This window comes from Helobdella robusta, assembly GCF_000326865.2.
Source record: "Helobdella robusta unplaced genomic scaffold HELROscaffold_1, whole genome shotgun sequence".
In the NCBI taxonomy this organism is placed as follows: domain Eukaryota; kingdom Metazoa; phylum Annelida; class Clitellata; order Rhynchobdellida; family Glossiphoniidae; genus Helobdella; species Helobdella robusta.
In genome coordinates this window covers 5,766,801-5,784,360 of record NW_008703570.1, presented here as the reverse complement: position 1 = coordinate 5,784,360, position 17,560 = coordinate 5,766,801, and the positions used below count along the sequence as shown (strand labels likewise).

General features: G+C 33.0%; 1 protein-coding gene across 1 annotated transcript; it reads left to right on the top strand.

Annotated features, from left to right (window-relative positions):
- The first annotated feature begins 1,955 nt into the window (after nt 1-1,955).
- Nucleotides 1,956-10,465, top strand: HELRODRAFT_105364 (hypothetical protein). The gene is made up of 13 exons (XM_009010930.1): nt 1,956-2,095; nt 2,317-2,432; nt 4,618-4,757; nt 5,347-5,392; nt 5,640-5,729; nt 5,857-5,949; nt 6,263-6,384; nt 6,443-6,563; nt 7,972-8,073; nt 8,436-8,551; nt 9,080-9,166; nt 9,952-10,013; nt 10,288-10,465. The coding sequence occupies exons 3-13, from the start codon at nt 4,732-4,734 to the stop codon at nt 10,365-10,367; spliced, it is 945 nt and encodes a 314-aa protein (XP_009009178.1). The 5' UTR covers nt 1,956-2,095; nt 2,317-2,432; nt 4,618-4,731; the 3' UTR covers nt 10,368-10,465.
- The last annotated feature ends 7,095 nt before the right edge of the window (nt 10,466-17,560 follow it).

The window sequence follows — 17,560 nt, the reverse complement described above, 5'->3', positions numbered from 1 at the left end:
CATTAACTGAAGTTATGTTAAAATATAGGGAAAATTAGAAAGGTCACAAAGATTAGGAGAGTCACAGAAATTAAGAGGGTCTCAGAAATTAGGGGGGTCTCAGAGATTAGGAGGGTCTCAGAGATTAGGGGTCACAAAGATTAGGGGGGTCACAAAAAACAGCAGCCACAAAGATTGGTGACCACAAAAAACATTTATTGTGAGGCTAAAAAAACAGAAAATAAGTTTAAAAATGTGTGATGGGCAGAGCCAAAAAAGTCATCAACATCACTCCACATGGGCGCAAAATGTTTCTGGGTGGCTCTGGTTGTTAATAAATCTTTTATCCAGCAGTTCACCACACCTACGGCGTGATGGCCTAGTGGTGTTTCGCAATAACCGGGTTTGAATATGACAAAAAAGATCCCGGCCTATCACATGCTTCGTGTGTGATGCGTCGTTTAGCATGTATTCATATACGATGTTTTTGCGCGTTGTTGAATCTTCTGAACTTTGGAAGAGTATAATTGACCTTTGAACTTTTAAGCTTTTCTTGAAAATATTTATTAGTTTCGACTTCAAAGGAAATCAGAAGACTTATTTTCTTTTATATTGGTCTACAATTCTACATCTACTGTTATTCAAATAATTTATTGGTATTATCGGATATGCCGCAGTGTTTTCTAGACATCATTTTGTTCTTCTAAATTTTTTTCAGAAAAATTGAAAATTATTTCCATTAATTTGCTACTCAATGTAAATGCAAACTACGGTGTTTTGGTGTTTTATACTCGTGCCCTATTGTATTCTTTCCATAATAATCTCTACTGGAAGCAAGAACAGCAGTGACGCCATACATGCATAATTGATTCTGGGAGTTCGGGATTGTGTAATAGCGAGAGGTACAAATAGATAGAAAATGATGAAGCCAACGTTGTCAGGTCAACGTCCGATTCCCATGTGTATTTCAATGATCCAAACGGGTTTTAAGCCAAAAATTAAATCTAAGCCAAATTTTAAGGAAATAATTGAATTAAAAAAGGATTTTTTAAAAGCTACTAGGTACTATTTGAAAATATTTTTTTAAATATTTTAATTTCATTCGTATTATGTTAAATGAAATCTCTAAATTCTAGGTAAACGTTTTGGAATTCTTCAAAAATATTTATTTTAAAAATTAAAAAAAAATTTAATAAGGGTTGTTTGCATCATACGACTGGCGTCCATTGTGAGACGTGTGCTCCTGGATATATTGGCGACGCCACTGGAGGCACTCCGTATGATTGCCAACCTTGTGACTGCCCGGGAAGGTAGGATGTTAGCAAGTTTTTCTCATTTCATAATGCACAATGTGGCATCTGTTGAAAGTTAGTTGTCTCATAATAGATGCATGAAAATTATATAACAGCCTTTAGAAAGAGAATGGATTTCAAGCATCACAACACATATATCTATGCACGCTTCTTATTTCTTCGCTTACTTATATGAAGCTCTATAACATGACATAAAAAGGTTTACAAGAGAAGATAACTTTATTTTAACATTTTATGATCGTTTAAATTCTGTAAAATGTAAAAATAACGTTATGTAATACAAGTTTGCGCTAATGTGTGGTTTTTAGGTTGGTTAGTTGATAATTATAAAAATTTAATCATGAAATACCATTTTGAAGAAAAAGGAATGAAACATTTATATGAATATTCAATTATTTGAACCAAGAATAATTGTATTTGTTACTATCTAACTAATTATCAGATACGATAGATTATCGTTGAATTAGTTACAACAGGCGTTGAAGTAGCTATTAAATAATATTTAATTCGGTTTTTAAATATTGAATTGAAAAAACATGTAAGTGACTCGAATAACATAATAATGTAGATAAACCAGTATTGTTGGCTTATTGTTGAAGAACATGATGTAGAAAAAAGAATGTTGTCAGCTTATCGATATATAAGATACGTTTGCTTTGATAGTTTTGATGGCGGACTATCATCATGCCACTATGTTCAGTCTGGGCAAATCCAATGCTCGGAATGCTCGCCACACTCGTTTGGTCCCAGGTGTGAAAAGTGTCACTACGGTTACTTCTATAGGAATGGATATTGTGTACCTGGTATGTTAAATCATTTTTCAAATTCTCCGAAAATGCGTCTTTGTTAACATTCGGCAATTACTTTTAAAAGTATTCTTGATATTCCATTTGATAAATTTTTATTAAATGTTAGATTTAAATTTTAAAAAAGTGAAACAAATTGAAGTTAGTTAAATGACTAAAAATATTTATTTAGTTAATTTGAGGAGTGCAAGTTTTCAATATGAAATTGTTCCCTTTAGAATCAGAGAAAGGTTGCAGACCTGGACAATTCCTAACAGAACAAGACCAATGTGTCAACTGTTTCTGCTTTGGTTCAGTTACTGAATGCTCACCTGTTACTCACGCCAGAGCTTTTGTAAATATTTTTTTTTTGAATTATATGTCTTTTCCTCAATTTATATTAAGCAATTAATCACTAGCCATATTCACTTCTATTACTTTCGTTTTTGTTCAGATATTTGTTAGCGAACACTTCTTGAGATTGATTATATATGCATATATATATATATATATATATATATATATATATATATATATATATCAGGGCAACATTTTGGAGGAAGCATATAAACGCACATTCAAAGAGTTGCTTTCCTCAAGCCCTGACTCGGCGACCTCAGCTCGCTTGCTGGCAGTATCCAGCGAGGCGAGTTGTGGCTGGCTGAGATCTTTACCCAATACGTCGGTGGGTACCAGATTGAATGACGAAACGGTCAGGACGGCCATTGGTTTCCGGCTGGGGTTGGCCGTTCAGAGTCGATACACATGCAGGTGCGGCGCGGAGGCGGATGAACTCGGCCATCATGGTCTTGTTTGTCGTTTGGGCGGAGGTCGCCAACAGCGACATTCAGCCATAAACGATTTTGTGTGCCGGCTTTTCTCCAAGGCCTCAATTCCGGTTTTAAAGGAACCGTCGGGCATTGCGGCGCACGACGGTAAGCGCCCTGACGGGTGTACCTTGATTCCTTGGAGAGCCGGCAGGTGCTTGGCGTGGGACGGTACCGTTCCAGGCACCTTTGCTGAGCGCTACGTAAGGCTTACTAGCAAAGAAAGCGGTTTGGCTGCAACCAGGGCATCTGACGAGAAGATCAAGAAGTACGACGGAGCTCTCCCCTCGATGGAGTTTTTACCGATTTGTATCGAGGTCCTCGGCCCCATGGACCTTAACACCTCCGGGTTTTTCAATCGGATTCGTAAACATATCAGTATTAGGTCAGGCGATAGTAGGGAATATTTTTTCGCTATGAATAATATCTCGTGCATTCTGCAGCGGTTTTTGCGCGTCTGTGTGTTGGAAAATGTGGAGTTGAATGTCGACGGGGTTGAGTGACGTTATAGCAAATAAAATCAAATTTAGTCAGACGCTTGGCTTTTGGTGTCATTCGTCAATGATTTGGTTTTAACATATATATATATATACAACCTACATATAATATATATATATATATATATGTGTGTGTGTGTGTGAGTATGTGTGTGTGTGTGTGTGTGTGTGTGTGTGTGTGTGTGTGTGTGTGTGTGTGTGTGTGTGTGTGTGTGTGTGTGTGTGTGTGTGTGTGTGTAAGGTATCCTTTGTCTTTTATTGTCCTGAATGAAAGGCTGATTACTTAAAAATAACTTCTTTGGGATTTTTCTTAGCTAAATATATTGTTTGAGACTATGTATTATAAGGTTGTTGATTATTCAAAAATCAAAAAACAATCTCTAATGATGTATTTCATGTGAAGAGTTCCTAACATAAAACTGTTGGTTTCCATCTATTTAAGTCTACAAAAATCTACTGTCATTACCAATTACATGGAACCGACCTAATCTTTTCGACTTGACACCATCCGTTTGGTGAATTCAAGCCAGCATAAGACTCATCGTAGATGCAATATATTTTTTAAAACTGGCAAGCAAAATGTGACAAATCAGCAAAAATAAGAAAGTAGAAAACTTTTTTTAAGATATTCTCGCGCGAATATGACAAAATCGATTGGAACATGTAGTTTGTAGAAGCATTGAACTTCTGTATGTTTCTCGTTTTAGCATTTTACTTTGTATTTATATCAAAGACTTGTCCCGCTATCCAAAATCATCTATCCACTAACGAACGTTCTTTTTTGTAAAAATCTTGTTTTTTTATATTTTTAGCTAATTTGTATACAACTGAGCCCGTTGATATTGATTTATATATAAGAAATAGTTAGGATGTTATGCGTGCCACAAGGGCCTGGAACGTAATTTTCAAGTGAGGGTCTTATGAGGTTTTTAATAACCAAGCTTTGCTAATTGCTCTCAAAATTAGCCAAAATCCAAGTATTTACATAAAAAAACAGTTGCTTCCAAATCGTGGTCTTAAAGCAGATAAATGTACTCATTAATTTTTCAAATGGATCAAATTTTATAATTTCTGCATAGAATCTTCTTGTTACACTAATGTATGTGAAAAATCATTTGTTGGCGTTTCTGATACATTTTTACGAGTTTTATTGATTTCCTTGACTTGAAGATTTAAAAAATATCTAATTTGTAATTTTGAATATACTTTCATACAGATAAATTCTTCTTTTGGTGTTTCCTCTCAAGAGTTTGATGGATTTACTGTAGTGCTTAATAGAGGTGTCTTGGAAAGTGAAATAATAAAAATAAATCCCGGCCCTAAATATGGGATGATTCACATCAACACGCCCCACAGGTAACAATTGAAACTTTATGCATAATTGAATAACATCAAAATTTCAAAAAATTATTTATATTATTTTTGTATCCATGATATTTAAAAAGAATATATGTTTCTTGGTTTGTTTGACTCACGAATTTGAATAATTTTGCATTGTCGGAGAGATTTGAAATATGAATATTCTTCAACCAATAATCCTTGTTTAGGTTTATTAGTGGTCGATTCCAAATGAAAAATTGACCAAGTTATCTGCAATGAGAATCGTGAAAATAGATAACGATTATTATGCGAGGAAGACACGCTCTATGCATATATGAACACAAGAACGCGCAATAAATAAAAATTTACATCCACCCTCGACTTATTAGAAGCTCGAAACGCACAGTCTTCAAACATTCTGCTTGGTATCGAATGTTTTTGCAACGATGCGATGCGGTAACCTCAACATGAGCAAGTGAAACTAACAACCGAACTGATGATTATCAGTTGGCGCGTTTTTTACTAAATAATATCCAATCATGAAAATTTGAACTATTGAAATTGTAATGTTTAATTAAAATTAAATTTTTTTTTGCTTATATATTAACTAATTGCTTGAAAATAGGGAAGATGCTTATTGGATTCTCCCATCAAAGTATTATACATACCCGGTTAGTTAAATTGTTGCTTTATTCCGTGCTAACATTCAGTCGCTACTTAAAAATGAAATGATGAATACTTAATCGCGATATTGTTACGTTTCATTAATCGGTTTATCGGTGGAAATAACTTTTAAAAGTTTAAAACTGCAGCAACATACATAAGCATTTGATTGTAAAAATTTCTGCAGAAGAATTAAATGACTTGATTAAAAAAAACTGACATGTGATTAAACGTAGAATCAATCAATCGCTTCAGCTGTCTTTATACAAAGGTGCATTGAGATACACAGCCTCCTACTACAGCAGTTACCCATTTCATTATGGAAAACCTGACGTTATTTTGCGGGTAAATAATAATTTGCATTTCAAAATATTTGTATTATTTTTTTTAATTTAAAGCTGGTTTATTTTATAAAATGTAGTTTCCACAAAAACTATTGTGCGAAAATTATTTTTAAAATATTTGTCTTCAGGTAGAAGACACGTCTCAGTTTCTCTATTATACATACCCAGACAATACCTTCCCGGTTGATACTCCAAAGGAATTTGTCATTCCTTTATATGAGGTGAACATTTTTATTGGCTTTTTATATTTTTTTACAATGTTTTGTAAAAGAAAATTTTTCTAAAGAAGATATCCAAAAAACGCTTCTTATAAAATTAAGATTCGGGGAAGTTGGACAACTAATCTTTTAAAGCAAATGTTAATGGAAAAATAGACTGATGCAACAGAATGATGACGACGTGATAATTAAATTTTAACATACGACTTTCAAAATCTTTTGAGTGCTTTTTATTTTCACAAATGTGTTTAAATATATTTCAAGCAAGTTTACAATGGAAGATACTGGAGTGAATGATTGAATTTTGCATCTACAGGCTGGCTGGGTAGATGCACAAAACAATCCCGTATCAAGAGATACATTCATGGGTGTTTTAAAAAGTCTCCAGAGTATTTGGGTCAGAGCAAAGTTTTCAACTGGCGTTGATGTCGAAGATAGGTTAGATCAAATATTTCTAATTTGTCGCCTGTTTTGTTATTGCACGATGATCTTTCAGATTGTCAGCTGTCAGTGTTGAGTACTCCGTCAGAGATTATGAAGTGGAACTGGGTCAAAATGGCTACCCAATCTTAGAAAAGTGTCACTGCTTGCCGGGTTATCAAGGCCAGTGGTGTGAGGTTATTAGCTGAACCTTTTTTAAAGATGTTTTGTTACATTATCTATTTTTGTAAAAAATGTGCAAAAAGGGTTTTCATTTTTTTAAATAATAAAAATTTGTACATTGCTTTCAGTTGAATGGATGGATTGTTTTGCAAATGTACATCATATTTATTTAATACACTGTACCTTATAATTTATATAAAATGATATATTGCAAAATTGATGTGCATTTATGCAGAGATTATTGTCTGCTCTGTTGTTAGAATGGGTGAAAGTTACCTCATGTTAACTTTCATGAATGATTTGTATTTAGTGTTGGTATCGGATGGGGCGATGGTGTAAGAGATAAGATGCCTAAGTCTTTTAGGAACCAGGTTCCAACGCAAATAAGTTCTTGTCTACCACATGCCATCTTTGTGATGCATTGATTCGTGCGTGTTTACATGCATTATGGGTTTGTTTGTTGATAGTACGCTACAAAAGTTTGTAAAAAAAATTATGCATAACCATTAATTTTGTAGATAATATTGTCGGACTTTTTTTTTTGAGCTCGAACAATCTCTCGCCAAAAAGCGGAGTTAATTTATTTTGTTTCTCTTCATACTGCTTCTACTAAAATTACTGTTGTGCATCCATTTTTGAATTTATTTTACCATGACCAGCAATTTTTACGGTTAGTTAACGACAATAGCGACTACTTCTACTTGCCGCCTAACACTACAACAGCCATGTGCGGTTGCTACTGACTCCTTGTAACACCGACGTGTAAGTTCGCGCTGGCCGATAACGACACGTAAAAACATTTAAACGAATATTCATTTACCACTCAACTCTTTTAATATATTGAAGGGTTTGCGAAATAAATAACACATAATAAACAATCACGGAAGATTAACTGGACAATTAATAATCTGAGAACTACTTATTCCCAGACTAATGTTAGCGTGATCAAATATTTCTTATCACAAAAATAACAACGTCGGATCTCGCAATTACAATAAATAAACAGTCAAGAAAATAATTGATTTTTTAACTAAATAATTAAGCGTTCAAGAAAAAAAATCCAATTTCACGCTCTAACAAATAAAGTCAATTGTCCAAGAAAATAATTAAACTTTTTAAAAATACAATAAAAACGTTCAGACGACTAATTAAATTTGTTCAAAATAAATGAAACGTCAAACAAATAGTTAATTACATTTTTTTAATAAAAAATAATATTTTTTGTGCATTCATGTGTATTTCTTAATTTCATGCATTCAAATTCAAATGCCGACCAAATTAAATTTGAAGCCTTTAATTTGGTTTCAGTGATAATTACGAGAATTGAACACTTTCTCATTTATAAAGTTTGAGTCAAGTAACCTAAGTGGTTGTATAATGTTCTCCCATTTTTAATTGTAAACTGTCTACACATTCATTCAGGATTGTCAACCTGGCTATAGAAAAACCGTGGATGATATGCATTACGTGCATTGCGAACAGCTTGATAATATCCAATGTGACCCAAGAACTGGTCATTGCCAAGTAATTAGTTTTTATTCATTTTTTTATTCATTTATTATTTTTTCATTTTTGAAGACTGGAAATTGTAATTTTTATTTATTTAATAACAAAAATATTAAAAACTTAGATGTACACAATTTAGTTTCAACTAATGTAGACCATATACGAAAAGATTCCTTCCCATCACATGCGATTTATACGATGCGTGATTTTCACGCGTATTCAGATATGCTGTGTGTGTGTTTGTCGTTGATACTTCCTAACTACGTGCAAAAGAGAGCATGACCTTAAACCTGTAACAGATCTAAAAATTAGACTGCAATGATTGATGGTTGTTATTTTTTTTACATGAATAACCAAATTTCTGAACCGAAAATTGCAAGGGCTGCCCTCACAACACCGTCGGCAGAAACTGCGAATGCCCGCATGGGTTCTACATGGATCGTGCAAACAACTGCGAGCCATGCCTTTGTCCTGTCGATGCCTCCATCGATGGCAGGTCCGTAAATGCTGAAATCTTGTTTTTTCTTCCAATCACTATATCAATCATTTTCAACATCATTCATCCTCACAACTTGACATCGATCATCTGACTTGACAATGGTTGATGATAAAGATTGGTGGTGATTGGTCATTATCATCATCATCATTCCTCATCAGCATCATCATCGCCAATCATCTGTGTTTTTTCTCCGCCTGGCAGTTTCATTCATTACATGATTCCATTCTCCCGACTAAACTTCATAAACTTTCTTGAATAAATGTTATCTAAGTGTTATGTGAGGGAACACTAAGTGAACAAGCAGCTAATATTTTGTGCTTTTTTAAATCATCGCACAAGAGTCAGGATCATAAATCGAAACTGAAACCGCTTTAAGAATTTATTTTGAGATTGCAATGTACAAGTACATCTCATCACTTTAATTAACTTATAAGTTGTTCATCAAGCGAAGAAGATTGCTTCTATAACACTGTGAAGATCAAACAGTTGAAATTTTTTTCAAAACTTTATTAATTTTCCATTCAGAGAAAAAGTAAGTTGCAGTTTGTCGAGCGTTGGCACTCTTGTGTGCCACAATTGCCCGGTGGGAAGCACTGGCAGTCGATGCGAAAGGTAGACATTTATTCTCAATTAAATAAATATAAAATTGACATTTGTTCATATATATATATATATATATATATATATATAGTAAATATTTATAATATATATGACCAATGTATTTATATAATATATATGTATATATAATATATATACGGTGATATATAACGATTAAGATGCATGACACTCATGTTGCCTGGCAAATATTTGGCGTAGAAAAAGTGTGGGCAAATTACGGCCCGCAGGCCACATGCTGCTCGTGAAACTATTTTATGCGGCCCGCGAGGTCTGGTATGCCAAAAAGAGGTCGTTCGTCAGCCAGACATAATCAAAAAAAAACACTAATTTTTTCCGAGTCGAAAAAATTTGCTGTTTAAGTACATATGCGGCCTTCAAAGGTATAAAAAAGTTCTCAATGCGGCTCTCACATCTCACAGCCTAGAATGCTTTCTTACAGAACCTTATTCAGTTGCTGTTGAATTTTATAAGGAAAAAGCAGTTGAATCTACATAGTCATATTTTTGTGACACACGTACTCCGCTCACAATCTTCGAAAATGTATCTCAATAACAGCCGCTAACGTTGGCCTCGAACGATTTATCCTTTTTATTCCAATTTGTCTGCATCATATTTAAAGCATTGGCTTTCGTGAAATGAAAGTGTTTACTTTGCTTTCAGTACGGTGGGTTGCGCTAATTTTTATGCCATTGACATTTAAGTAGACAAAACTTTAGCCGAGTTTTTGTGATATATGTTTTTACTGATAGTTATTCATCGTAATGAATCATTATTTTTAGGTGTTTGTTTGATTACGAAGGCGATCCCAGCATTTTCGGCGGAAGATGTGTACCAACGTCGGGTATGACAATTTCTCATTCTTTGGCCCGAGTTTTCAGCGGTTTTTACGTCGATATGAATTAGTTTAAGCCCATGATGTTTCGCACTTATTACATTACACGAACCTCATTCATACTGCTCATTGCTTTTTTCAGTTTTGACGATTTGCTGCTTTAATGTTTTTTAAATTATCTTACCTATTGAAAAACAGTTCCTGCTTAACTGTTTCCACAAAAAGTAATCCAAAAATTATTTCATGTTCATAGTTTTAACAAAATATTTCGCAAATTCCAAAGATGTTCCACGGCCTCCAGTTATTGAAACTTCAGATGGAGACCAAAAGATTGATGACAAAAGCTTCGGAGACACAATGTAATTGATTTTTTTAAACTTTCTGAAATTTGGAATCAACGCTATATTCATTTATAAATTATAAATGATATTAATTGAATTATAATAAAAATACATCCTCAACTAAATTTTTCCAATTATTTTTACACAAGAAGTGATAGGCAAACCTACCTTTATTAAAATAAAAATCGTTAATTTTTTTATGAAGATTAGAAACGGAATATTTGTTTACCAGTTAGCAAGAGTAAGGTAAATAGGTAATTGCTGAGATGTAGATTGCGCGTTGGAAAGTATTACAACAACAAGCAAGAGATAGAAAAAAGCATGAAAGACTCGTAGGGTAATAAGTAGATGTGAATTTATTATGCACAGGAAAAGGAAACAATAGGATATAACTACAGTAGGCATTTTTAAATCAAAACTTTAAAAACGCAAAGGTAATGCACTTTCATTCACAGGAGGTTCTAACTGGTTTTGGAAGCATGGTTGCCAAAATCTTAGACCGGTACGGTGTAATCTAAAAAATGGTAAAGAAAGAGTTAAAAATTGCCGACTGATATTTTTGCAGAAAAAATTCTGTGAACGATTTAGCAATGAATTGAGCTGATGATAGTTTGAGAATTTTGAACAAAATTCAAGTGAGAAAGAAAGTGGGAAGAAAAGGGAATGATAGAAGAAGAAAAAAATTTATTTTAGAAAAAGAGGGGAAAATTATTATTATTATAACTATTATTATTATTATTATTACTATTATTATTATTATTATATGCCCTTTGTGTGGCGCCTTATGGATAGCTTTAGTAAAAGCTGCCTGCAAGCAAAATGCTATAAATATTCTTTACATAATTTTAACTTGCATTCGTACAGAAACATGGATTGCTTGGTTCGAGGTTCTGGGAGTGTTAATATTATGTGGTCTCGTTCTGGAGGACAGGAAATTCCTCATGACAGGTCACAAATTTTCCCAAACAACACATTGCAAATAAGGGACTTGCAAAAAGATGATGAAGGTTTATATGTATGCACCGCCGCAAACAGTTATGGATTCAACACCAAACAGTATTTGATTACTTTTTACAGTAAGTTTTTGTTTCCATTTCCTGCAAACAATAAAAATGTTTAACCTATAATTTTTTTTAAATTTAATAGCTGATGCCGAAGCCGAACTAGAAATAAGGTTCAATCCGACGTCTCCTGAAGAAGGGAAAGCATTCGGTTTGGATTGCATCGTTAAAAATGCTATTTCAGTGAATAACGTGGAATGGTCAAGAGAAGGTGGAGAGTTGGACAGAAACGCCGTTGTTGCATACGGCTCTACACTCTTTTTCCATAGTTTGCAAGTGTCAGACTCAGGTATATTTAATTTCCACGGTTGAAGCAATTTAAACTTTCTATTCTGAAATTACGAATGTGTTTAAGCTTTAAACTTTGGCTTTTAAATTTTGCCAAACGTCCATAGTAAAGTCCTGACAAGAAATTTTGAAAGCTCGTAATGATAATTTTATTTAAAATTATATTACTGATAATCATATGAAAAAATAATAATAATAATTTATTGACGTGGCTTGCATGAACTAATGAGACCTCCAAGTCATCTGCACTTCACCACGGCTAGCAATTGAGTCTTAAATATTTCATGTAAAAACCATTCTTAGTGAGTTTAAAGTACAATATGAGGTATAATATTATAAGTTGACGTGAACATGCACCCTCATAAATTCTGCGTAACATTTTGCTTTTAAAGCTGAAATTAAATTGTGTTTCAAACGATACTCCATGATGTGGCTGAATGTTTGCACATTTTATTTTATTTGTATACATATTTGATATGATAACAAAAAGCGCATGCATTGTTGCAGGGAGGTACAAATGCACAGCCGACACCTTATTCGGCCCAGTTTCTAAGTTGGTAAAAGTGAACGTCAAACCGAAGACTGTGACCGAAACTCTGGTTGAAGTAGGGAAAAGTATAACCGTGGACTGTGTAGTTTCTCCCAACACTTATCCAGCGAAAGTGTATTGGTTGAAAAATGGTGATCATAATCTGGGGCCCCGAACAGCCGTCCTCGCTAATCACACCTTGCACATTTATGACTTCACGAGAGAAGATGAAGGCATTTACGCATGTGTCGTTGTCAACAGAGATGGCTCAACGAAAGCATTTTCATCTCAATTCACATTACTTGAAGGTATTTTTACTTCATTTCGGAAAACAAATCTATGTTTATCATGAAAATTTAGCGAAGGACTGTTATAAATTGAGTTAAATGTATGTTGTACAAAATTTTAATTGAAGTTTTTACCAGTGTTGTATGTCTTGTGAATGTATTGATTGTTAATGTAATGTTTGTTAATGTGATGTTCGTAAATGCTACCAGATATTTGATTTCTTAGTTAGAATTAATTATTCCATGTTTTCTATACATTTTTTTTGTCAAAACCTGTATTTTGAATTAATACGTTGTTATCCTGTATATAAAGAGGAGAGCAGATATAGTGCAAGGATGGGTCCCGAGAATGTGTAGCAATGGAGCGAATAAACAAATATGTCGAAATAGGAAATAAATTGAATTGATAAATAATGTATAAACATTTATGTAACGATTATTTCACGATTTAGGGTGGTTGGAATGTTGTCAGTAGGATGAAGCCCAGATGACAAAAAAAATATTGTAAAAAATAAAATTATTAAGTAAATCAAAACTGGAAAAAGAGAAAATAGCGGAACAGTCCTGTTGGACAAAAAATAAAAAGTTAAATTTTAAAAGGGCCAACAATTGAAAAAACGTGAACAATAAAAAGATATTGGATAGATAAATGAAAAAAACTGTAAAATGTCTTTTTAATTAATAACGTTGAGTTGAGACAAAAAAGAGAAATTTGTTGATAATGCGGCTTTTTTGCGTACAAATTCCTAAACAGGTCTAGATTCTTATGTTGGTCTCTAAAATATTGTCCAAAATTTTCTACATCAACTCGTTTATGCAGATGAAAGAGAAAAGAATGCCGTAACTATTTTTGTGGGGCAGAAACTTCAGGCTAAATGCTACAAAGATCCTTATGAGACTGTGTACTTCGTGGAATGGACGAAAGATGGCAACAATCAATTAGGTGATAGAGTTTACATAGATGCCAATAACGATCTCGAAATATCAAAAATCCAAGTGGAGGACTCTGGTTCGTACACTTGCAAAGTGATGTACGTCTCGGGACAATCAACTGAGAGCATTATCTATGTCAACGTTCAAAGTTAGTTCTTCAATCGTTTGCTTAATTTTTATTTTCATTTGATAAGGTGTAACAATAAATAAGTTGATTTACATCTGTTTCAATTTAGTAGAAATGACTGGGCATTAGTTTTCTTATTGAAATTTATCACATTTTGACAACTGTCTCACTCAAAATAGGTTTTTTGCATTACTAGAGGAAACATGCTAATAAACTTCTGCTTGTTATTTCATTGTTTTTAAATAATTAGATTATAATTTCAACTGTCATCCTTTTTTACTGTAAATAAATACTTCCAAGCAAAACATGCAAGCACTAGAGATAGCTATGACCACTTCTCGTCCTCCTCTATATTTCACTTTAAATTCATTCTCACAAATTATCACTTATCTGTTTTTCATTCAATTGCAATGTTTAAAACTCAACACTTTTTAGTTCGATAAAAATTTTTGGGTATAATGTATTTCTCGAACCTTCTTTAATTTTTATTCTTTGTTATCCAATTATAAACGTATGATCAACTGAACGCGCTGAATGTTCATTTTGCTTTGTTATACACGACAGAAAATCATTAGTGTCCTATTTCGTAAAAGTTGATGTGCATATATGCATTAGGTTAATGTCATATATTTCTCTCATTAATATTTATCATTATCGGCAATTACTCAAGAAACCCAAATTTATTTTGGTATGAGTTTTAAGATAATTTGTTACATTATAAACTGTTGGATGGACAGTTTCAATTTGGAATTTGCTTTATTTAACTGCCCTCCAGGTGTACATAAACCTAGTGTCAATGTGGAACAAGAACGCTTATTATTGAATGTTGGCGATCGTATGATTCTCACTTGCCGCATCGACTGTGAAGTGCCGTTCGTTTATAAGTGGACCAAAAATGGACAGGAAATCAGAGACAACAGAATTCAGTTGGACGAAAATCAAAAAACTTTGTTTATAAACAGCATTAGTTATGAAGATAGAGGCATGTACGTCTGCGAAGCTGAGAATGAGTATGGGCGCGACCAAAAAATGGTCAACGTTGAAGGTGAGCCGTTGATGCTTTCAACTAACGCTGGCATATCTTCAATACATTCATTGCTTACTATCATGATTATGGTATCTGATAATAATCTAATATATATATATATATATATATATATATATTAGATTATTATATATATATATATATATATATATATATATATATATGAAAATCACAGCATGTTCGGCGTTAGTTAACTCCCAATTTAACTTTTCGATTTTTCAAAAGGTTGATCCTAAGTCATTTTCAAGTTTCTTTAGTTTAAAACCAAAATTATATATATATATATATATATATGTGTGTGTGTGTGTGTGTGTGTGTGTGTGTGTGTGTGTGTGTGTGTGTGTGTGTGTGTGTGTGTGTGTGTGTGTGTGCTGCACTGCATGTTGATTCTAAAATTCTAAATAACGTTCTGTTGTTTATATGAACCCATGAAAGAAATTATTTTATTTCTTCAATAGTTTCATTTCTAAAATAATTCAATGTTCATGATTGTTAAATTTTGTGTCAGAACAAAAATTATTTAACTTTCTTTTTTAGAAAATTTGATACATATGTCAAACATAGTTAAGGGTGTCCTATCCACAAGTGTATTTTAACTTATGTTTGGTTTCCTTAATAAACGAATAAACGGATATATACATATATATATGTGAGTCACCTAATTTTTGGGTTGAAACTGCTGAGTATATTTTGGCATTGTTTAATTTGAATTTATACTTTTTGCATGTATGTTTTTTAATGGAATGATTGATTTACTTTTCCCCGACCATTTAATGGTTGTTGTCTTTTGATAGTGGTTAACGTTATAATGATTAGTTGGGATTTTTACAAACATAAACATTTAGTGGCAAATTGAATTTTTACATTTTTTTTTACATTTAACTCCTAGTTCTCAGCCAACCAGCTGTAATTGATTTGGCTCCACAGTACGATATTAAAGTTGGCGATACACTCACTTTGAGGTGTCAAGTAGATGGTCCACAAAATTACCAACTGCAATGGTTGAAAGATAACAATGTAATTTCTAGTCCAAGAGTATTTGTATCAGGTAACGAGCTCACTGTATCAAACATTCAAAATGAAGATGGTGGAATATATACTTGCCGCTTTTACGATCAATCAGGCGACTTATATTTTGATCAAAGAACTGAAGTTTTAGTAAGAAGTAGGGAAGGCATTTTTATCTAAACCATTATTTTGATATCTTTTTAATTTTATTTAGAACTAAAAAATAGCAGAAAAATAACAGATTACAGGTAATAATTATTTTTGACAACTAGATCCGTTGGCGCCAAAAATTAAACACCAATTAGTGGGACATCCGATATTGAATGTGAATGACCATACAACATTAAATTGCGTCGTTGACAGCGAGTTCCCCTTCGAAGTTCAGTGGTTCAAAGATGATGTCCTCTTGGACTTTCCCTATGTTCAAAGTGACAACAAGTTTACCCTGGCCCTCAAAAATGTACAGCCAAAAGATTCCGGTGAGATTCACCTTTTAATTGTCAGCGCCTGGATCAATTTGAAAATGTTGATTAATTTTTTCAACAGGACGTTACGTTTGCCGAGCTTTCAACGAATATGGAAGTGTAGACCACACCATTAACATAGAGGTGAAAGCGGAAGAAGCTAAAACTGAAAACGAACTCCGAGAAGGCATGTTCTAATTTTCATAATAATTTTTGCTTAGGACGTTTGGTATTTTGATTATATTCAAACCTTACTAAATTTTGTAATTTATACATATGATGCAAAAGTTGCTATTAGTGATTAGCTAGTTATTATTTTTTCCTAATATCCTTATTTTTAAATTAATGATTCAATTATGTTTTCAGGTAGACACACGTTCATTGAGCAACCCGTCCGTAAATCTGCCAGAGTTGGCGAATCAGTCACATTGACCTGTTCCGTGCGTCTACCTGTTAGTTGTTAAGTTACATACTACAATTGCATATGTTTGATTGTTGTTTTTTGCTGGCATATCCCGTTAATTAGTAAATTTTTGTGCAAATTTTGTTTTTTTTTTAAATATTTTTTTGTATTCTAAATATTTTTTGATGACCTCACTTTTTTGTTTGTAGCGTGTAGGTATGTGTCTGTTGACATGTCGTTTAATTTGAACCTTGCCAAATAATATAAAAAATATTTTTTTAGTTATTTTTAATTGATGTAAAAAAATTGTTTAAACGAAATTTTAAATAAACGTGCATATAATCACCCAACCTCCAACTAACAATAATTAAATCATTTAAATCTAATACATTTACAAAATATCTCGTTGTAATAATAATTAATTGAATGATATTTAAAATCTGCTATATTGCACAATCTATTGAAAGCCATTCATTTGAAAGGACAAAGACAGGCAGAACGTGCAATTCCAGTGGACTGACCGAAACGGAAATATGTTTGATGACGAACGATTGACGGACGACACATATGGCAACCTGATGATAACTGACGTCAAACTTGAGGACGAGGGCGTCTACGTTTGCTCGTCCTATCTGAATGAAGATAGAGATGTTGCCGAGTCCTACCTATCCGTCCGTGGGGGTATGAAGATCATTCACTTTTTCGCAATTTAATATATCATTTTTTATGATTTCATGAAAGATGTCATTAATTTCGGATTGTTTCATGTAAACGTATGGTTTCGTATTTCGTCTAATAACTTCATCAGTCAATTAATCAGGATCTAACAGTTTGATTGTAACACTTGAAAAAAATTCGAATGCTAAAAAGAAACAATGTTTATAATTAATCAAATAAAGATATATTTTTTCTTTTAATTGAGTCTCCATCAAATATAGTTATTTAAAGATATATTGTCTAAGAAAACGAAATATTAAAGTGAATAAGTTTTGTTTAAAAAATGAGCTTTTTATCTGCTGAAAATGTGTGCTACGCTCAAAGGGACGCCTGTCAAACACGAAAAGTTCTAA

Coding starts and splice junctions, on each gene's coding strand:
- HELRODRAFT_105364 (XM_009010930.1), top strand. CDS start 4,732: ATGATTCACATCAACACGCCCCACAG. Junction 5,393..5,639: donor CAAAGTATTATACATACCCG/GTTAGTTAAATT, acceptor CAATCGCTTCAG/CTGTCTTTATACAAAGGTGC. Junction 10,014..10,287: donor AAGATGTGTACCAACGTCGG/GTATGACAATTT, acceptor CAAATTCCAAAG/ATGTTCCACGGCCTCCAGTT.